This window comes from Seriola aureovittata, chromosome 6 (assembly GCF_021018895.1).
Source record: "Seriola aureovittata isolate HTS-2021-v1 ecotype China chromosome 6, ASM2101889v1, whole genome shotgun sequence".
Classification (NCBI taxonomy): domain Eukaryota; kingdom Metazoa; phylum Chordata; class Actinopteri; order Carangiformes; family Carangidae; genus Seriola; species Seriola aureovittata.
Genome location: NC_079369.1, coordinates 20,490,574 through 20,514,225, shown reverse-complemented (window position 1 = coordinate 20,514,225; position 23,652 = coordinate 20,490,574). Strand labels below are relative to the sequence as shown.

The window sequence follows — 23,652 nt, the reverse complement described above, 5'->3', positions numbered from 1 at the left end:
GTCTCACCCAACAAATCCCAACACCTTGGGAACAAAGACGATGGTGTCAACAGAAGAAAAGGTCACAGAGGAGAAAATGCCCCCAGGCTGAGATTTACATTGTGAGAAGAGGGCAAGGGGGGACTGTTATAACCACACATACATCTGTATACTGAAGGTTACAACAAACTAGTTACACATGAGACAACTGATTCTCTACTGCTCTTTACATGCAGTGGATGTTTGCCACACCATGGTTAGCTGCCACAAAATGGATAAATAGGTGACACATGTAGTTGCACTATAGGAATTGTGTGCTCCTAATATGTTTCTGTGGCTTAGATGTAAATATTTGTTAAATTATAGCATAGGTTTCCTTTTAAGAAATCATAAGTAGGTCTACATTTAATTCAAGGGACTTTCACTAAGTGCCAGATATAAAACTATACCTCTATTAGTTGCCCCTAATTTCCATAAAAGTAAGAGTTTTGGAACCCACAAAATTTTGCTATATTGACAGTTAATATTAAGTAATGTTATTTTATATAATGTTAGATAACATCTTTGTATTTTCAAAAATGTTTCATACTTGCATTTATAACAGTTGCTATAACTTGTATTATCACTTTTAAATGTCTCAAAAATAATATGCTAAATGTAGCCTGTGGAGTCAAAATGATTAGTTTTCATTATTGTTAAACTTTGACTGACAGACAAGGGCTAGCTTTATGATATTAATATCATAAGTGAAGGAACAAGAAATAGGAGAAATTGACTTGCTATAATGAAAGAAAGAAATTCTCATGTCATTGATTCATTTATCCACTTTGGTTCACCGTCTGTATTATGTTATTAGCCTATTTTGTTATTATTATTAAGCCTTTTCAGCAGTGGTATCGGGCAAACAAATGAAAGACACGTTGCAACTTATTACCTCAAGCTCAACAAGAAAATGTGATAATAATGAAGACATAGACATTTAATGATTCATGATATCAATCAATTTGTCTTAAATCTCAACTCAGAGGATGATACATTCCCTGTACCTGGGAAATTTAGCCTTTCCTTATTCGAGTTGTAACTATAAACAAAAACGGACGATGATTGCCAGTGATATAACCACACATCTGACGTCAGACTAAAAGTACTTCTATTTGTGTCTGCCATAGCACTGTTTGATTACGTTATTAGTCTCGCCTCATCAATGGAGCGATTGTGCAGTGAAGGGACATTTTCCTTTTCTTCCAAATGTTCGCAAACGCCTCTAAACTGTCAGCGCCTACGTCAGCGTGCATTGACCAATGAGAAGGTGAAACGAAGCCTATATGGATGACGTATACAGGAAACGTAAACAGATTCCAAAACTGTCTCAATGAGCAGGTTTTTATCGTTTATTTTTCCTCCAAAAGCTAATTTCTACCGGTCAAAGTTATGCAAACTTGGAGTCTCGTATCCATTTGTGTTTTGCTGGGCGTTGTTGTGAGATGGGGAGTTTCGCTAAATTCTTATTCAGGTAGAAAGTTTGTGGAGCTTAATATTAACATGCTACATTCAGAGAATCACAACTGTCTTCCTTGCTACACTACGGTCTATTTCAGCGGAGCCTCGTTGATTTTATATAAACTACAAACATAAAGTTGGATGTTACTATTAGCGGTTAGCATGCAGTCACATGCTTAAATAGCTGTCACTGGCAGTCTGTTGTTTTTTTTTTGCTGTCTTGCTGTCATTCACTGATGCAGTTTCTCATTCATGAAGCTAACAGCTGAATGATTTTTCTCCAGGGGCGGGGAAGCCTCCCATGTTTGGCGACTATGAAGCTCAAAGGCACTGGCAAGAAGTGACCTACAACCTCCCTCTCCAGGAATGGTCAGTCTGAAGCTTCATTTGTGATTTACTATTTTTAAAGGCTTGTGGTAAAATAGGGCAATTTTGCAATGACTGAACTAAATACACACAAGTGTACACTCACTTGGCAGTTTATTAGGTAAACTATAACTAATGCAGTCTAATAAAACAGGTCCTCCCTTTATGATAGTTATAATGTAAAATTATCATATAGTTGAATCAACACCTGTCTAAAACAGTTTCAACAAAAACCAAACAATAATCTTTATGATGGTGGGATTTATTGGAGGACTGTTGTATTAGACTGCATACGTTTTACCAGTGTACTTAATAAACAGGCAACTTAATCCAAGGTACTGTGCTGAGTATCTACTGTACTGAGGTACTTGTACTTCACTTGACCATTTTATTTTTATGCCACTTTATACTTCTACTCCACTACAGGGGAAATATTGTACTTTTTACTGCACTGCATTTCATTATTGGATAGCTCACTTACTAGTTACTTTACACATATATATTTTTGCATACAAAACATATAAAGTGCTTAGAAAATATGATACTTTGTTATAAATGAAACTACCCAGCAAGTAGACAAATAGACCTTAAACGATTAGTCAGCTAATCTATAATTTGATTGATAAAAAATAATTTGATAACTACTCGGTTTTTAAGTTTGATGTGGGATCAAAAAGAACCAGAAGCAAAAAACACGTTAAAGGGATCTATGAGACTGCAATCCAGAATATTTACCTTAGACCTATTGAAGTGCCCCTGTCTGACACTTCCACAGTTTCAGAATAAACCTTTGTGCTCTTACAGGTACTTTAACACCACAGACAATGACTTGAACTACTGGGGTCTTGACTACCCTCCTCTTACTGCCTACCACAGCTGGATCTGTGCTTATATGTAAGTCATTTTTATTAGATTACAGTGGATAAATGTTCATTGAAAATTTGTATGTAGAAGGGTAATTTCAAGGTCGCAAGAGACTTTCCATGTAGTCAATATGAGTGTAACATACTTTGGTATCATCATTTTCCTGCAGAGCCAAGACCATAAACCCTGAGTGGGTGGAGCTCCACAAATCCAGAGGTTATGAAAGCCCAGCACACAAGTTATTCATGAGAGCTACAGGTACAGTAATTATAAGAAAATAAAGTGAAAAGCATACACAATGTCTACTTCAACCTTAAAATAATAATAATTTCTTTACCTACAGTACTTCACTTACTGTGCAGTAATGGTACAAAAATGAATTAGATCTGCTTAGATGACACATGGCTGGATAGATACTTCAAATCTTAAGTGTGAAAATGGGTGTTAAAAAAACATATGATATCATATGGTTCTTTTTCTGTTCCAGTCCTGGTGGCAGATTTGTTGATATACATCCCTGCTGTAGTTTTATACTGTTTATACCTGACGGATGGATCCCCTAAGAAAAAGGTAACACACTTGCCTTTCATGACATCTAGAAGTTTTTTCAACTAAAGAGCCAATTGAGCGACATTTTCCTCTTAGTCTGGGAACCCACCCTTATTAAAACAGATTACAGCACTGGTCCACCAAATTGAGGAATTATGAAGTCATTATTGCAACATGATATGATAATATGATGTTATTACATTTTCAGGAAGTAACTGCATTTCAGTGGGTCTTTATACATTCACAGTGCAATTAGTTTAGAGGGAAAATGTCTAATGTGTTGACAGTGTCTTACATTGTCAAACAGTTATTGTCTGAAAAAAGGCAGAACTTGAACTTGTTATCCCAGCTTGCATTGCCCTTTGTTCAATACATGGGAGGACAGACCTCTGGTACCTAACTAGGAATAAGAAAGTACTGTGAAGGAATCAGTGAATAAAGAAAAATATCTGACTTTGTTATGAACTCTCTTTGACGGATGAACCTTCGATACATCATTGACTATCACTGAACCTATTGATCAGACTAATAATGAGTAGACTGTAATTAAATTTTGGTTATGTTTGACAACTTTTAAATGCTCTTTCTTTTTCTCCAGGTTTCAACTCTGTTCTGCTTCCTGCTCTACCCAGGACTAATTCTCATTGACTACGGCCATTTCCAGTATCCTTTATGTGCAGGTGCATTTCTACTATTGTTGTAGTAGGAAATGGTGACAGTCTATGGAAAACTAATGTTCAATGCTGAAACCATTGGCTTTAAAAGGCCAGATCCTAATAGACAATATACATTAAATAAGAAATATTTTCTCAAAATCTTTGTACAATGATGAGTTGAATTCAGTTGAAATTGTAATGTGGTGATGTAAGGATTAAAAATATTTTTAGCAGCTTGAAAAATTTAATTTTATTCAGTTGTGTAACACTAAATTAGTGTCTTCTGAATATAAAAATTAAAAGAAAAATCTAGGAGATTTTCTCATAATTTATGAAAGTGATTATTTGGCCCCACAGCAACATTATATAAGATTGTTTATAACTTCAAGATACTATATGTGTCATTTTTGCATTTTATGTACCTTTGTTTGTCACATAATGCGACTTTATTAGAGACTATATGGTGAGAAACAGTAGCTGACTTGAGACATAGTAATGTTATTTCATACATGTAGTACTGTAGCTTATTCTTCGGTCATATCAGGATAAAATGATAGAACCTACAGAACATCTAGATGCAATAAAAAAGGGAGAGTTACATTAACCATAAAAATGATGGTTCTTTGTTCCAGTGTTTCAAGCCGTTGTTATTCAGACACTAAAGAAAACGATGAAAGAGTTTAACATGTATAAACTGAACTGACCCCAGATCAGCTACTGTTTTCTAAAGTGTTTGTCCCATTACAACCACTAAAGAGACACTTTTAGTCCAGTATTGACCTTAATGGTATCAGGTACAATGGAGTCAGCCAGGGCTTTGCTCTGTGGGGGGTTCTGGCTCTGGGTCTGGGCTGGGATGTGTCGGGTTCCATGGCCTTCTCCCTGGCTCTCAACTACAAACAAATGGAACTGTACCACGCTCTGCCCTTCTTCTGCTACCTGCTGGGAAAGTGTGTCAAATTGGGTCTGATGGGAAGAGGGTAAGTCTATTTAATTGCTTATTTACTGTGTCCAGAGCAACTTGTAATGAACAAACTACAATTCCAAGAAGAATAAATTAATGAGAAACCAGTAGTATAGTGGTCAAAGGTCAAGTCATAGTGCACTGACGAAACACTGTGACCAAAGAAATTTAAGTATTCATTCTTGCAATCAGTGATGATTATACATCATATCTCAATAAAGTAAAGGCTGCTAAATAAACAGTTCTGGTAGACTCTGCCACTCCATATTTTCCTCAGTCCAGGATCCCACTAGGACACCTTAAAAAATCAAGAGCATAAAAATATAATTTTTCAACAGAATATTCATTGGTTATATTGTTTTGTCACGCTCAATAGAAGTGTCAGCTGAGTGCTCAAATCAGATACACTATGTAATGTCAGTCTATAAGAGAGCAGTGTCCTCAGGAGAGCCACAGAATGACTGACGTAATCAGATTGGATGTTGTTACTAGTGTGTCCAGTGTCTTGTTTATCTAGTAACAATGTACCAAGGGCATTTAGTAGCAAATGGAGAGCTGGATTAGAAGAGCCGGGGGGAAGATATGTCCAGATGACACTCTCGCCATGCCCAAACTCCTCAGCTATGCCTGTGTGTGCAACTTAACCAGCAGCTTCACAGTTACAGCTGACAAGATATCCTGACCTACACTGAAGACTTTCAGCTGATGCATGGCTTTCACTACATTCCTCAGCACAAGGGTCAAACCCCAAATTTAGGACTTGCAGACAGTGTGTACTAATTCCTCGAGGAATCGCAGCAGACATAGACATGCTTAAACAACATTGCGAATGCCAACATATGTCCTTTTGGAAATTATGGTGACAGAAACCATCAAAATATTGTTTTATAGTGTAAAAGTAAAAATACAACCTATGTTTTCATTATTACGGTATATCTGACCCTTCTACTCTCAGAGGTAATGCATGTCTCTGTGTGACCCTTTTCATGTAGGCTTTTCTTGTTGGTGAGAATTGCTGTAACAGTGTTGGTGACTTTTGCCCTCTGCTGGCTGCCCTTCCTGTCTGACCTCAACCAGGCCTTGCAGGTGGTTAGGAGGATCTTTCCCGTGGCTCGTGGTCTGTTTGAGGTACAGTAGAGTTTCTTAAATCAAAGCTTAACCTGAAAACCACAACTGATAAACTTCATTTTCAAAAATAATATTTGTACTCTTGCCATACAGGCAATCTAAGAATAGCACTTCTCTTTAGTCACAGTCCCAATATGTCATTTTAAGAAACAAGTAGAAGAAGATAATATCTCCTTACAGATCATGAATATAAAGGCTAACCAATGAGGTGCCGTACAGGTCACATGTACATTTCCTGTTTCCGCTGCCCTTGAGGAAATTGGTTGGGGAAATTTCTAAAGATTTAATGAATAAATGTGACCCTAATTATACTGAATAAAGTATAATGGAAATCCTAATACTATAAGTAGAATAAAAAATGTTAGGCATTTTGGCATTCTTAATAAATCTAAGGAATATTTGTATGGCTTCCAAAATAAAATACCTCTAATCTTGTCTTTTGTTTTGTTACGAGCCAACAGAAACGCTGCTGTCTTTCTATTGCTGTGTTGGGTATCAGTAACTTCATATCTTCTTGATATCTGTTTGCGTCTGCCTATGGGACAGTTCCTAAGTAAAATTACAGTAGTATTGGCATCAATATATATATATATATATATATACCAAAAGTAAAATTACTCGTTATGCAGAATGGCTCATCTCAGAATAATGTTTATTATATTATTGGATTACAATTATTGATGCATTAAGTGTACATCATTTCAATGTGGCAGCTGGTGGGGCTAATTTGAATGGCTTTATAGACTGCTGGATAGCTTGTGAATTCCCCCCAGGGATCCATTAGGTCTCAACCTATGATAATACATTAGAATTTATTTTTTTATTTATATTTTGGGAATTAATAATCGGAATATGCAAAGTCAAATACAGTCAAGTAAATGTAGTTAAGGTAAAAAGTACAATATTATTATATAAGTATCAGTATCATTTTTCTTGGTGATGGATTTATTGGTACTGTTGTAATTCTTGATTAACCCTGTTTGTGCGGGATCAGTCAAGGGTCACTGTTTTCTAGGACGTGACATATTTCCAAGAAGTTAAATCCCTCATTTCATGGGGATTTGAACAATTTACAGCACAAGGCTGTGACCACTTCTTTTATGAAAGTCAGCCACAACCTGCATAGCACTCCTCGTGCCTTACACGTTGTTCCATACACTCAGCATGATGAGCACCCTTTCCACCCCTCCAGTGCTTAGCCAGTCGGAAATGGATACCCTGCAGGATCAAAGAAAACAGTGGAATAAAATGGTGAAAGGTCAGGAGATCATATTCACTCTATCTCTGGGAGGTGTTGGGGTTCAGGACGTACAGTAGGAGGATATAGATAAATCTAACTAATTTATGGCTGGGGTATTTTCAGCACTTCATAGCACTGCCATGTACTAGCAATATGGACTGATGAGTGGGGCCAACTCTACACTTCCAGGCGTATCAGAGCAGATCTGACAACTGTTGCCTACCAGTGACCACTTTGGAAAGCGTATAAGTTCGTTAGACGGTGTTATAGTGCACACACAGATTTATATGCTGTGGTCACTCAGTCAGAGCCTCTGTGAGGAAAGGAGCGACAGGAATATGATATTAATTAACAAGGAAAGCAATAGCGAACAGTGAGAAAGAGACCTGAAACATTTCCACAGTCGGCAGCATTAAAAGCTGTCACGGAAGAAGCAGAGGTAACTGTGTGTGTGTGTTTGTGTGCTTGAATGTGTGACTGATAGCTCAGAGGCCAAGGTTTGCAGTTCTCATTTCTAAAACCCTCTAACCCCCTTCTTGTCTCAGTCCCCGAGGTGGCACCCACCACAAGGTGTCATGGATGTGAGAAGTAATTGAAAATTCTACCAGGGGAGCGGATGGCAGCGTGCACTGCGGCAGTATTTGTTCAACAAAATGATGCAAACATAATACACAGGGTGTGAGAGACACTATACTCCCCTGTGACGACAGCATGAGAGGCTGCTGGGGCGAGTTGTCCTGAACTAATTGTGAAATTGTGCACGTAAGCAGAAGCTTTGGACAAGGGGACATGGGTGAGAAGGGGTGGTGGGGAAGAAGAGGGCTGGTGACTGGTGGTCCTGGCGACTTCTGGGAGGGAGCAGTTGTAAGTTTACCCACTGAGCTGCATTCTGACGTCTCACGTTGCTTGTCTGCTCACAAAAATGGCACCAAATGCTTCTCCCTGTGAAATTCCATGGTAGCTTATAGGTGAAGGAGCCGTACTGCTTTTGCCCCCCTTACATTTGCTGATGGGTACCCCCCCTTGTTCATGTGTTGCCTTCAGGCGGTGTCCAGGAAAATTCCCGTAGTGGTTATTTGGAGCCAGGAGGCAAACAGGGAAGAGAGAGGGAAGGGGCTGAGACAACACAACACTGGACGACCCAGTGCTGCTGACTAGGCTGCCATTAAGATCCACACAGCTGTGCTGTGAGCAGCTGTAGCACAGAAGAGAGAGCGGAGGCCAGAAATAGGCTTTCTAGACAGGGCCACACTGAGAAACCATCATCACAGTGGACTCATAAAGCTGATCTAGGCAAGCTGTCTCTATGTTGTGTGATATCATGGTGCACAGTGGCGGCTCAGGCCTCAATATCATCTGATCCCTGCACAACTGCTTAAGCACTTAAATCAACTGAATCGCACTGCAAGCCCCTCCCCATCTGATCTGACAGCTTAAAAACCGCAAGTACTTTTAGGCTGACATTAAAGTTGTAACATACCTTCTATGTCATTCACAACCATACAGATCTGATTTTCCAGATTATTCATAAAAACAATATGAACTGACACAGTCTAACAAGACAGAAAGTTCTGATGTTTTCATCAATTGAAATTTATCTGCATCTGTTTTGATAACAGGCTGACTGATTGTTTTATTCACTTTAATCAAGCAAAAACATCAAATATTCTCTGACTTTATCTTCCCAAAAGTCAAAAATTGCTGCTTTTTTTCATCTTACATCATTGTAAGATCTCTATGAGTTTTGAACTGTTGGTCGGACAAAACTAGTAATTTACATAGACATGAGTTTGTGCTCTGGGAAACTACTTTCTTAGATTTCATAAACAAAGCAATTCATTGATTAATCAAGAAAATAACTGGCAGATCATTATTGCTAGATGTAGCTCTGGTTTTCAGTAAATATAATTTCAATACTTTTTTTTTTTTTGCTCAAAAACTTAACACATTTAATTATATACTGAACAATTCAACATATTGGCCTTATGTTTTTTTAGCAGTGCTCTGTGTTTGGTGCAGAAACTACTCTGGTTTGACACTTGACCTTGTGTCCCCAAGTTTACAAATAAGTCCCATGCTTTTTCTGACAAGGGAGGGAAATTTATGATGGAGGGTTACATACAAATGCCCCCCTGGAATGCCCCAAAGAATTTTTATTGCACTTTCAGTGGGGAAATAATTACTTAAAGCAACGTATTTGCTTTCTCTTCAAAATTAACTTTTGAATTGAATTTTTCAAGCCACGTAAATTCACCAGACCACATTTTATTTTTAAACAAGCGTTTGTTTGTTTGTTTGTTTGTTTGTTTGTGTGTGTGTGTGTGTGTGTGTGTGTGTGTGTGTGTTTACAGGATAAGGTGGCAAATACATGGTGCAGCTTGAACCTCCTGATAAAGATCAGATCCATTCTGCCCAGTCAGTCTCAGCTCTACCTCAGGTAATCCCTCTATCTATCAAGTAAGCTTTCCACTTTGTTCCCCCCTATCTGTCATTGTTTTTTGTTCTTTCTTTCACTGTGTTGTCTATCGTTCTTCTCTTTACTCCTCTTGTCTCTTTGTTTTCACTCCTTTCATTTCCTGGGAAAGCAGAGCTTGCCCAAGGGAATGAAGACTGTGATCCAGCAGAGTGGAAATAAGATCATCCCTTAAGGAAACATCTTGTGAGGAACTTCTGAACATAAAGTCACAGCTGTTTTTGGAAATGTGATGACAAGAGGTTGAATTGCCCAAGGAACTACTAAAGCATGTGTCATGTTCAGAATAATAAGCAGAGTAAATCAAACCGATAACAAGATTTTCTTTTCAAAAACATCATGATGGATTATGTGATTTATTGTGTAATATTATAAAGTGGATGAAAATTGAGGGAGGCAAATAAATGGTGCTATATGAGGGGAGAGCACGTAGAAAGCATGAAGCACTGGACTCGTACCATTTAACCTTCAGTATCTCTACCCGCCGGCCCACAGTGCATCCCAGGAAGTCTTTGGATATGATACGTTATTTTGACCAAAAGCTGAAGACCTGTGCAATCACAGTGAGGGAAATGGTCAATGCAGCAGTTGTGTCATGGAGGAGCCTGCTTAAGTAACCCGGCCCGCTAAATTTAGGAGTCCTATGTTCGCAGCATGGACACGTTTTCTGCCAGACTGTTAAGTCCAGGGATCAAGTTGGACTTCTTTGACTGTTGTGCATTTCAAACAAATGAAAAACACTCTTGTCTTTTTGGCACAGGCATTGGATTGCTAAATGCTCTGGTGTGGGTGTACTGTGTACATAGAATGAATCAGCTGTGAAAAGTGATCCATGTCCTTCCGGACCACAAAACCCTGCCCTACACATAACATGCACATAACAATGTGGCCTCCATACACACTAAATACCCACTGACTGGACTTTTATTACTGCTATCTATCTTTCTGTCTCTTTATCTCGCTATTTCTATCTATCACTGTTCCCATAATGCTCTCTATCACATCTACAAATGGACGTACAAACACATTGTTGCCCTCACACCTTGAACTAACTCCCTGCCCAACCTCTCGACACATTTATACACATTCACACTGACACATAGTCAGTCTCTTCCGGTGCCTCTGCCCCCAGCAGGTGACAATTGAAGGGTTAAACTAATGCCTGGTAACCCCCAGACACGGCTAGTATTTGGTCAATTCCCTCATAGCTGGGGTCTTAGTCGCAGAGCAGGCGGCGTCTAAAAAAGAACAAGATTATCTCGTGCCACTGACACTGAAATGAATCTTGCCTTGTTGTTTGTGAGTGTTTTGTCATTTTGGCAAAATAGTAGACTGATTTTTAGTTATATGGTCATTATATATTTTTTAAAATTTACATTATATTCCTCGAAACGTATTTTATGCTCTACAAGTCCTCTGCATTATATTCTCTTTCTACTGTATCACTACATCCTCTCCCACTGGAGTTTTTCAGATTTTTTGTGCACCTAACTGTTGTTGACAGTGCTGAAGTGAGATAATCTGAACGTTTGTGTGAATTGTTTTTCCAGTTTTGCCTGCACTCTTCTGGCAGTCCTACCTTCCTCTATCAGACTTCTGACAAAGCCCACCTTCTGGCAGTTTAAACTGGCCTTGGTGAGTGTTTTTGGCATGGATTACCCCCAACCTGTCTACTGTAACTGATTTCAAAACAAATGCACTGAACCTCCTTTCATAGAGAGACAAGGTCTGTTTTTCAACTAATAACACATAATATATTTAATTTAATCATTGTAATTTATTTGAGGCCTTTTTGCATTTCACTCACTTTTCTAACACAGTATCAAATATATATGATATTATAATGTGAAGATTATTGATGCCTGTGTTCATACACTATTTTTTTCCTTTCATTGTTTTTATTGAAAAGTATTCTATCAAGTATTATTGTTCAGTAACAGTGGTAGTTGTTATATTGATTATCTCATTGCCACTTTTAGGTCAATTCGTCTCTGGCATTTTTCCTCTTCTCCTATCAAGTCCACGAGAAGTCCATCCTTTTGGCTGCCTTGTAAGTACAGAGAAGCTAACTGTAACTTCTTGAGGTTTTGTCTCACTGGATCACATGTAACAGCAGGGACGGTAACAAATGTAAATGGTACTTTCTCTGTCTCGCAGTGATCTCTCAAATATTCATGAGTATAGATTTAATTTCTACTCACAAAGGAGCCATTCGCCTCGTCCCCACCACAAATCTTAAGTTATGTCTTGCACATTGATAATAAGTTGAGTACATGTGCACTTTGTTAAAGTGACGTCATTCTCCTGCTGTACTCCCAGAGTTGCAGGGGAACAATCTATTTAAGTACAGACTTGCTAACTGAGAGGTTATTCACCTCTGTCATCACTCTGTGCCGCACAGACACAAAAGCAGCCCTCACAGCTTCCGTTGTCATCATATGTGTCAGAGTTGGGTCATATTTAACAGACTAAATGCATTACTTGCACATGTGAGTTTGTGAAGTGCATGTGTGTGGTTCATTACCATTTACCTCCATATGTATAAAGCTGTGGCGGCTGTAGGTAGAGAGAGAAGCCTGGGATAGATTTGACAGCGAGGGATTTGGTTCCTAGATCTGGGCTCATCTATTAATCTAGATTAGGGTAGATTGTTGCTTTATTAACTATTGAGTTATATCTCCCACCTGTCCCCCGCAATCAATCAGTAATGCATGTCCAGGGATTAGGAAAGAATGGCAGGCGGCAGCTCGGGGCGTTGTTTGCGCAGGATCAATTATTGGGCTGTAACAGGATCGCCAAAGAGCACTGGCTGTAATTATGGGCTCGGGGACCGGTGGAAAGTGCCCCCCTCGGAGCAGAGTGTACAACTAGCACCGTCACAGGCAACCAGGTTCAGTTAACAACGGACTACCACACAGAACCACGCCATTCAAAAATACATTTATAAACATTTGGAGATCTTCATTTTGAAATGGAACACTTAGGTCAAATAAAAGTTGGATTTTGAACCACTTTTCAGGAGGTTTTACAGCATCAAACATGCCAATGCAGATAGAGTAAATAATAATAATAATGATAAACCTTATTTATATAGCATCCTTCATACACAGGATGTGTCAAAGTGCTTTGACAAATATAAATATATAAATAATATATAAATAAGAGAAAGGGAGTTAAAACAGGGAAATCATTAAAAAAACAGGGAAAACATTTAAGACAAAACATTTAAAAAATAAAAAATAAAAAACAGAAAAACTCTAAGAGCTATTTAAAAATGTCCACTGAGTCCACTACTCTAATATTTCTTGGTAGGGTGTTCCACAGTTTAGGTGCATAGTGGGTGAAGGCCCCTTCCTCAGTTTTATTTTGGGGGACATTTGGAACATTTAGAAGCCCTGCTGTAGATGATCTAAGGGCTCGTGGAGGGACATAAATCGACAGACAATCAGTGATGTAAGAGGGTGCCAATCCCTTGAGAGCTTTGTATACAAGGAAAAGGACTTTAAAATCAATTCTAAAACATACAGGGAGCCAATGTAGTGTAGCCAGTACAGGAGTAATATGCTCTCTCCTCCTTGCTTTTGTTAAAAGTCTAACAGGGGAGTTCTGAATTAGCTGTAGTTTCTCCATTCTCATAAAAAGGCATACACTGATGTAAAATAATTCGGTACAACAAATGCTGACTGCCTTGTGAGCAACTGTCAATAATTGATTCACGTGGCTGTCCCATTTGGTTAATAGCTTAAATATTATACACGCATGACATCAGCCCACATCCAGCTTCAGCCCAACATGGACTCACTCACTGTCTTGCTGTAAAATAATATTTAATGGTACTGCAGAGTGTGTTCAATAGCAACTATATCCAACTTTGATCTTTCCTAGGCCTGTCTGCCTCCTGCTGAATGACCTGCCCCTGATGGTAATTTGGTTCCTGCAGGCATCATCATTCAGGTAAGACTACGTGGAGGGAAGGAGGGAAAACTGTGGACACTGACAGTGGATGAATAAAAGCTGTAGACATGTTTTAATCCTTGTTTATATCAGAGGTCCAATAGCTTTTTGGTGCAGAATCTAAACGAGAATTAAATTTTCTTGTTTGTGATCCATGATCATTAAAACATTTTGTCTTGTTGTTTTCAAGCTGTTACTAGGTGTTTTCTTTCCTTTCAATATAGGAGAGTATTGTAAAACACAAAGGTCCTTCCTTGGTTGACATTACCAATAACGTCTGCTCAAACAAGGACTTGTTTTTAGATTTGTGATGGCTTTCAGCTAAACAGCAGCAGCAGGATTTCAGCACCTTTGCTGTAGTCACCTCTTGTCTTTAAAAAAAAAAAGAAAAAAAAAAGAGATATTTAGCTTGAAAGAAGATAAGCCTGGTAGTATAATTCAGACAAGATCAAAATAAACAGTGAATTTTAAAGTTAAGATAGAAAAGGACTGGCTAAGTTGCCACATAGTACATAACTGCAATGCCCATGTTATCCCTTCCTGTCTCACACTCTATTCTGTCCCTCGCTGCTACTGATAACTATCAAATGAAAAACACCATAGAAATAATCCTAAAAATCCAAGTGGATCTACAATGTGGGTTGAACTAAGGACCATGAATGGAAAAGACAAGTAGTGCTGCAAATGCTCCATCTAACTTTCACCAGCTGTTGTTAAATTCTTCCGGCAGCACTAATTGTTGTGTGTGTGGTTTAGTATAAGGATATCTGGGGATTACATGGCATAGTCTGCATGCCTGCCGTCTAAGTGTGCGTTGTGTAGGGACAGGAGGTCATTCTGTAGCTGTTTCCCAGTACAGTCTGACTTGGACACATTATCTGCATCCTCCACAGACTCGGCCATTTAAAAAAAAAAAAAATACATCTTTTGTTTGCATAATTGGCTGAATTGGAGCTCAACCATAGCAATTTTAAGAGGGCAGAATGCAGCCAGTCTGTTTAAATTGAAGAAGTATGTATTTCTAAAATGTTTAACATTTATCTTCTGAATGGAGCTTTATTGTTGGAGTAAAAATCAGAATGAGTGGTTTGTTGTGAGCGGATTGGTTTTCATAAGGTTGGGTGATGTGCGATTTACTATGAGTCAACTGTTGTTCTTGTCTATGCCCCTCTGCTAAACTAAGATAAGCTTGGCATGAATGTCAGAGCCATCTCTCCCCAGGGGAGATGAAGCTTGTTCGGGCCTGTTGAGTAAAGGCAACACGGTTTACTGTTACCCTTCTCTCAACATGACACTGAACTTAATGATGTACTGTTGGATGTTTATGAAAATCTATTACATGTGTGCCGTCAATCAGCAGTGGAATATAAATGATTTCTGTCAGTGTATGTCCTTAACACTCACTATTGTGCCATATATATTAAAGTTGTACAAGTGTGTATCAAAGCTCCAGCTACACTTTGCATTTAAAAGTGGAAATGACATCTGCAGTGGCTACATCTGTATGTGAGTCTTGCATCTTTTTGGGTCATTGTGCATCGCTCAAGACAAAGACATCAGCAAAAATGCTACAACTCTAAACTGTAAATTGTTCTTGTTGTTGTCCCTTTGTGCAGCATGCTGCCACTGTTTCTGAAGGATGGTCTGCTGGTGCCCTACGTTGTGACCTCACTGGCCTTCCTCTTCTTCAGCATCTATCTCCTGTCTGCACTGGAGCACAGCTCAGAGGAAGAGCTGAGACTGGGTGCCTACCATAAGCTGTTCTTCTGCCTACCCAAAATGGACCTGGCGTGTATAGTGAGATGGAAGGTCAGTGTTTAAGCCATGATGCAATGACTAACAGTACAGGAGCCACTCCAGAATCCTTCACATAGGCATGTTTTACTTGCTTCAGATAAAGACACATGCTGAGTGACTAACTGATGCATTTGTAATACGAAGGGTGGTGATTTCAAGATCCCAGGTGGCCTGTACTTTGAAAGTGGCACTAGACCTAAATTGCAACTGTGTGAGAAGATATACCCAACTGTATAAATAAAGATCATGTGCCACTGTAAGCTGTGTAAGCTGTCCAGGGATGAAAGCCACTGCCAGCCAAAGAATTATTTATCACTTATTTAAGTTTCCACAGTGTCTGAAGTGGCTGCAACGCCAGCCCCTTAGCGACAGGGGCACCGATAGGGTGTCAGAGATTAAGAGAAGGTGTCTTTTTATAGCGCGTGTCATTAACACAGGTTTGCCTAGATATATTTATTTACACAAGCAGCATAAATAGCGAGCCCCGATGATGGCGATAAGGTTTCATGGGTTTGGGCTGGCGAAGGTGGGTGTGGGCATGAGGTGGTTCCTCCATCTTACTCACTGACTTATCTCTGGGTCATAAAGCCCAAATAGACACACGAATGATCTCACTTTCACTAGCACCTCTGTTTGTAACGCTCTGACAAAATAAAATATAAAAAGTGGCTTTACAGACCAAAAAATTCAAATCACTGTTCTGTAATATGATATTTCAAGCCTCAGTCTTTTCTTTATGGCACCGCTCAAATGACCAATTTGATGTCCACCATTCAGCAATAAATAATCAAAGTGATTTGAGAGCTCTTTTGAATTAAATCATTTATTGGTTTGATATTATAGTTGCGATTAAAATTAAGGAAAACGCCAACAGTTTGCTCATAGCCTGAGGTGCCCAGTCTTTTCATCATTTCACTAGGAGAAGTTCCTGATAGAGAATATAAATTTATCATCATCAAAATCACTTCAGCAAAGAGTTTTCTACATTAACAACTGTGATCGGTCTCTTTTGTTGAGAGCAGGCACGAGCTTATCAGTCATGCTCTGTTGGGGCTCTCACAAGTAAATTAACATAATGGCATCCAGCTTTGAGTTATGTCTCTTTACAGTAACTTTACAAAAAAAAAAAAAAACACAGCTTCTAATTGTATTCCTCAGTGGATAGAGTTTGCTCTTTTGTCATGATGATGGCATTCTTGAGATCTCCTGCCTTTATACATTTGTATGCAAAAGTTTAGGCACCACAGGACCAATGACATATTTTGTTGATTTTTGATGTGAAAAGAAGAGAATAAAACCTTTTAGCCAGCTGACATTAAACATGAGCCTTTCTTCAAATGTTAATATGCACTGTTAGTTAAAAAAATTGCAAAAAAAAAAAAACAACAACTAAAAAATCTGCATCCAGAATTCGTGATATTTAGTGGAATCCATTCTTCCCTCTATATGTGCAGTGTTTCCTGTGCCACTGGCTGCCACACAACCCCAAAGCAGAATATTTACACCCCCCATGCTGAACTGTTGGCAAGGTGCTCTTTTCATCAAAGGCTGCTCTGTAGGCATCAGTTAGCTTCAATTTCAGATCCCCAGTCGGTTGCTTAGAGGAGTCCATGGTTGTTGAGTGTTAGAAGGTTTGAAGAGTCAGAATTTATCAGCTGTGGAAATGTCATCAGCTGACAGTCCCTAATGAATATTCTTGACCTGCCATATAAGTCCTAATGAGTCAGTTAAGGCCTAACGATTTAATGAAGTTCTGAGTGTCAATGGGTGCCTTAACTTTTGCACATGCCACAACTGCTGTTTTTTACAATTTTTTAAGTTCCTGAAATAAAAAAAGTAGCAACGCTTTAACATTTGAAGAAAGGCTGGTTTTTAATGTCCGTTTGCTGCAGTGGTTGTATTTACTGATTTTTCACTTCAGAAATCAGCCAAATAGGTTTTGTTTGTTTTTTCGCGGGTGCCCAAACTTTTGCATACAACTGTGTGAGCACATGTTATGAAGTTGCAAGGTCACAAGATGACAACCTTGTAGAGATTATCCACAAATGAAGACTGTAAGATGCAGTTGAATGATCTGGAAAATGCGAATAAGAAGACCTTAAGCTATGTGATGTTTTTCGACTCTTGTTTTATGTAGCTCTAAAATAGAACCTGAGCAATTATTAATTTTATTGTGAACTAATTTTACATGATTCTATGGCTTTGTTCTTATTTGAATCAGATAACCTCCCTCTCTCTCTCTTACAGTTCTACATCAGCGTTGCAGCCATGGCTGGTTTGAGCATTGCGTTTGTAGTTCTGGTCCCGCCGCCACATCTACCTGACTTGTTTCCTGTGTTGGTGTCAACCACTGCTTGCGTGCACTTCCTGGGGACATTTATATATTTCAACATTGTCCAGTTCAGCGGGCCACCCAGCAGAAAGAACCAGAAGAAGAACAACTGAATGATGCAAATTGCCAAACCACAAGTTTTTGAACTCATTTTGCTTCAGGAAAGCCAGTGTTACACTTTGGGGTATATCTCCTCTTAACGTGCATGAAGCCTTTCACTCGCTCCATCATGTTCCAAATACAAATAGCACAGTGCTTATTAAGGCATTGTGTTGGCTAGAAAATTTACTGTACTACAAAATGCCGATTCAGAGAAGCTGTGACATCAAGTGAAAGGAAAGGGTACTGGTATTTTTGGACCAACTAATTTTGTGAAATTATAAAATGAATAAAACATCACTCAAGTCAGCTTTTACTCAAAGTATTTCTCCATTAACCACATAAACTAGTTCATGTGAAATGGGCTATACCTCCATTCTTGAATTATTTTTGTTTGGACCATTGCTACTGGGCTATTTCGGCCATTTGGCGACATCACAAGTAAACATGCAGTAGACGAGCAATGTACAGCCCACACATTTGACTTCAGATAGCTCAGTGTCTGTAAGCTCAAGCTACAGGAGATGGCCACAATAATAGGAACACCTGCTGTAATGTTATGTTAAGACCTTGTCGGAGAGGTGCCGATTTAATTTTTTGATAATGCTTAAAGCCATAGTGGTGGTGTTAGATTTAATGATATTGTAAGGTGTTCAAGTTATTTTGTCCACCCCCAGTACCTCCCTTGGGGATTGTGATTAAACTCACAAATGATGGGACTGTACTCAGGTCTATTAGTAATAGTTGTTCATTCTCTATTCATGTGGAATGTTTTTTTTACGGTTTTCTACTGTATATTTTTATCCATCATTGAAGTTATTTTGTACAAAGTTAGTTTTTGTGAAAATAAATAAAAATTCTCAATGATCTAAAGTGAAAATCAGTTTTATTGCCACATTGTTAAATGGTTTGATTTGGAGCAGCTTCATATAAACTGTCTACATTAACCAAGTAGTCTTCTAAATCACCCCCTAACAGTCTAGCAGAGACAGAGCCAATAATTGGATAGAAATTATATCTTTCAAAGCTTTTACTCAACATCATTAAATATTAATTACAAGTCCTGGATACTGCAGGGGTCCTATACAAAAGACCTGCACATTTAAAACAAAACCAGTGACAGGAGAGGCCTTAAAAAGAGACGATGGAAGGTGACATATCTGAACATAATGCTATAAAGTTGAAATACCACAGAAAAAGGTACAAGCAATTTCTTTCTCCAATCTCTGAGCGAGTTAATGACAGGCATAAAAAAATCCATTACAACTATAAATGTTATCAGGTCAGTGAGGGTTGCCTGTGCATCTGAGGCTCTGGGCCGGTAGCCACTAATGGGCCATAGGGACAAATAGGAGCCTAAGATCTGAGTTAACCGGCAGTACAATGGGACATGAACACAAGGGGCCAATCAGAGGTGGTGTGAAAGCCATTGGTTTGCTCTTTTATATCACATGTTTATATAACATAAGGCCAATTCATTTATAAAGATGAGGGAAAATGAGAATTTACCTTAGCCCACTTCTGAAATGGGAGTTAGTAATAAAATGCAGGTAAACAATAAATACAGCTGAAGTAAAAGATAAAAGAAAAAAATGAAGACATTAAAAACTACAATTTATGGTCTGTTTTTAAAATTAAATAATGCTTCCCTCTCTTACATTTTTTTAATAGAATATCTGTGGATTTCTTAACTTTGGTTGGACAAAACAAGCAATTTAAATACAACAGTTTGGGCTCTTGGTACTTGTAATGGACATGTCTTACTTTTCTTTACATTTTAAAGACTAAACAAGTAACTGATTAATTAAAAGAAATAATAATCCAAAAAATGGCTATTCAATACAATCATTTTTGCAGTTCAGAAGTTAAATATATTGTATATAAACTCATACAAACCTATATATAAACCTGATAAACGAGGGGAAAACACTGGTGCATGTGACATCATATTCCCCGTCACAAACAGTAACAGTAAAGCCACAAAATGTAATACTCATTGAAGCATCAAACTGCTTCGTCTGGCTGTGTTAACACTGCTTTGTAGAAACTGATTTGAGACGGATTAGGTTTGCGAGCCTTTTCCTATTTCAAACCACAGTGAAAATACGACCTCTGTCACTGCTTCGCTTCTGACTACTTATCCACGGTGCACATCCCCTTTCTGTGACTCTAAACCTTGGACTACAGGCAGGCTCATTGAGTCGATACTGTACCCCAAGAGCTAAAACTCTGTGCTAATGGAAGACAATGAAAATCTCTCTAAGGGACCACACATTACTACTACACATTATTACTTGTGTTTTAGATCCCAACCTATAGTTTTGGAAACCATTTGTGTATGTAAGATGTGGATGTATTATTGTAATAGGAGTGGGGAGTAGGAGGAGTAGTATTAAAAACACCATGCATCCCTCTATCACCCTCCTAGGGGGATTGTATCAAAACATTAGTTTTGTTTATGGGCATACTGGCTTTGTCCTTCACGTGGCCTCTAAGGGTGATAAAGTGAGAGTTACACGATCCACCTTAGGCAGAAATAGGAAATGTTGCTGTGAACACCAGCTGTTGCCTAGGTCGACTCGGGCAGCGAGAGGCCTCGGCCTTCCCAGGCGCTGCCAAATAAAGAGACTACTGTGTTGTGTAAGACAGTTTGCACCCCCACCTTTACTTTTCAAAAGGTGTTAAACTGCACAGGTGGGGAGGATTGCATAGTTTTAGCCATACAGGGGATGAAGGTTGCCATCTGAAAGAACATTATTTGCACAGCGTTGCAGCATTGTGGTTAATGTAGAATCAACATTTGTCAGCTGCCAGAGGCAGAGGCTCCGGAGGGTAGACGGGGTCTAACATGTCAGAGGATTCGCTCCTACCGTTTCACACACTTCTCTCGCAAATGAATGACGGCTTCCAAGACATCTCAGCCTCACAACTGACAGCACAGATTCCACATTCATTTCCTGCCTTATCTCCATGGGATCATACGCACAAGAAGTGAAGAGCAATTCCATTAGCTGTCAACAGCCGAGATGCCTCGCTAACAAAAACCTGGGGAATATGGGAGAGGAAAACATGATTGTAACCCCACTGGCACCCAGTGATATTACACACACCACAGTCACTGTCAAGATTGAATATTCACAAAGAAGTGCGTTAACATGAGGCATATTTTCTATAAACCATGGGTATCTGTTTACAAACCAGCTATGGATTTATGGCACTCTTTAAACTTCATCTGTAATTAGTTCAAATTCTAAAAATTAGAATTGAATTAGATTATTGCACCTCAGTCCATAATGGACCTCAGGAACTTGTAAGAGCTGCCCATGTTCACAGGACCTAAAAAGATAAATGATGAAACCTACAGTCAAGCGTTTATGTACCCCTAAAAGAGATGCCTACCAAGAACGAATGCCTACTGCCTAAGTGGTAAGAAAACAATTGAAGCAAATACAGAGACAAATAGTCTTACATATACTCTACTATATAAGTGGTAGAGAAGTCGTTAACTGTTAACTACAATCTTTAAAAAAAAAAAAATCCCCAGGACTTTATGTACTTTAATAATGCTAATAAGTGGTTTCACCCAACCCTCAACTATATTTTGCTATGAAAAAAGTACTTAATTGCTGCTATGTTAACATTTCAAAGAAACCTGGAGGTATTTTGTTTTGTTCCCTGAGATGAAATGCAATGACATTCGGTAAATCAGAAATCACGTCTGAAAAGACTGCATACTCTGCAACCCACTGTGTCGATCGAAGGCCACCTGCTTCAGTTGGACCAATACAGCCTAATATACAACTCCCCCCTTTAATTGCAACTGTGTGGTCAATCAGAAAGCATAAAACTCCCGGTGGGTAGGTGGCATCTGTCTGTGAGCTCTCCTACGATTGATGTGCCAGACTCTGGGAGCTGCCTGGGCCAGCATCCCACAACCTGCGACACAGCCCCATCACTTTTATGACATCTTAAGGAATCTTCTTTTTAATACAGCCCATTACTGCTGACATACAAATCTTCCCCAACATGGTCCTATCTATGGCCTGATCAATTTTTACACTGCTGAGCCGTCCCCTTTCCCCTCATTTTGTCATTTCAAAATTCATATTATATAGGATTTTCTTATGGGAAAAACTGCAATAAAAATACGTCACCACCCTGAAGATGTGCACAAGTCAGTATTTGGCTGTTACTAAAAAGCTTCAGAGAAAATAAAATTTGTTTCTGTAGTAAGCAGAACTGTTTAAATGTTATTTATTTTTATGTTCCTAAGAAAATATATTGTGAAGTGCAGCATTGATTTAGAACATAACCATGTCTCGATACGGGTTGGAGGGGCTGAATTTATGAATCCTTTGCACAACTCCTTTAATTGAATTTTCCAAATCTCTCACCACACACAAATAATCAATACCTACAGCTGAGGGAAACTTGCCTCAGAATTATTAGGGCCTTTCTTTTTCAATTTTGTAGTCATCAGCACATACAGGCACCGTGGGTATTTGTAATGCCGCGACTATGCCCAGAGGATTTATGCTTGCCCCAAGCCTGATTGCTCACCAAAAGTGACTTCTTTAGACTGCTTACTGAAACTTTTGTTAACCTTAAAGGACAGTCGTAAGCGCTTCCTAACACTGCACTCTCACTCTGAGAACGAAGCACTTCTACCTATCACAGCATAAAGTGGGAGAGGAGAGGACAAGGCAGGAAAAAGGAGAGATAAAGAAAGAAAGCAGGAGGGAAGTAGACATAGGAGGAAAAGTAGGACTGGAGGATTGGGCCTTTATGGTTTAAAAGTCCTCAAGGATTTCAGCTGCCAGGACAGGAGGTGGAGGTGCCAGAGGCTTTGCTTGACACCAAAGACCCAGGGTACAGAGTCTGAACTCTTCCTGGAGTGTAATGGCTTTTGTGTTCATAATTACCATACATATACATACAGACAACATACAAAACTCCAAAGTGTTCAGTGTTAACAATGTGTAACTCCTGAAAGCTACAAATGAAAAGTTAAATTAAGAAGTGTTCAAGCACACCCATACTCAATTCAATTTACAGCATTACTTGGTCTGGTATGACCAGTAGCTAACTCAGCTAATTTTAGCAGAGTTTAGACAGATATTGCTTTGTACAGTAACTGACCTTGTTGAGTCAGTTTGCCGACTGTTTGACTCTCATCTCTCTACTCGTGTGTGGTACTGTTACACTATGTTTTACCTATTTCCATTATCCTGTTTTTGTCACTTGTGGCTACAGTGGTTACCTCTTCAAAGGATATGCCACAATCACTGTTGTCTCTTCTACTGCACCTTTGCCTCCTCAGTCCAGATGTTCCAGAGGAAAGGATACAAATAGCAACGCATTTTTTATTTTATTTTTTTACAACATACGATGGAGGTTTGCATTAGATTTGAATACGACTGACTGCCACATCTCTTTAAATACTGTGACTTAAACTTGTGTCATATCAGCATGACTCAGTGTTTTGTCCAGTCACTCTGAATCATGCTGTGGCCCCAAAACATTCTTTAAAGGCTCAGAGACTGGAAGGAACTAGATGGATTTGTGCCCACACACACACACGCACACACGCACACACACACACACACACACACACACAACACACACACACACACACACACACACACACACACACACACACACACACACACACACACACCACACACACACACACACACACACACACACACACACACACACACACACACACACACACACACACACACACACACG

The 23,652-nt window shown here is 39.0% G+C and overlaps 1 protein-coding gene across 1 annotated transcript; it reads left to right on the top strand.

The window, feature by feature from the left end:
• Nucleotides 1-1,325: 1,325 nt before the first annotated feature.
• alg6 (ALG6 alpha-1,3-glucosyltransferase) lies at nucleotides 1,326-18,768 on the top strand. The gene is made up of 14 exons (XM_056379080.1): nucleotides 1,326-1,492; nucleotides 1,764-1,848; nucleotides 2,650-2,739; nucleotides 2,879-2,967; nucleotides 3,197-3,279; nucleotides 3,857-3,921; nucleotides 4,709-4,894; nucleotides 5,871-6,006; nucleotides 9,598-9,683; nucleotides 11,270-11,354; nucleotides 11,699-11,769; nucleotides 13,605-13,673; nucleotides 15,290-15,482; nucleotides 17,718-18,768. The coding sequence occupies exons 1-14, from the start codon at nucleotides 1,411-1,413 to the stop codon at nucleotides 17,913-17,915; spliced, it is 1,518 nt and encodes a 505-aa protein (XP_056235055.1). The 5' UTR covers nucleotides 1,326-1,410; the 3' UTR covers nucleotides 17,916-18,768.
• Nucleotides 18,769-23,652: the final 4,884 nt, after the last annotated feature.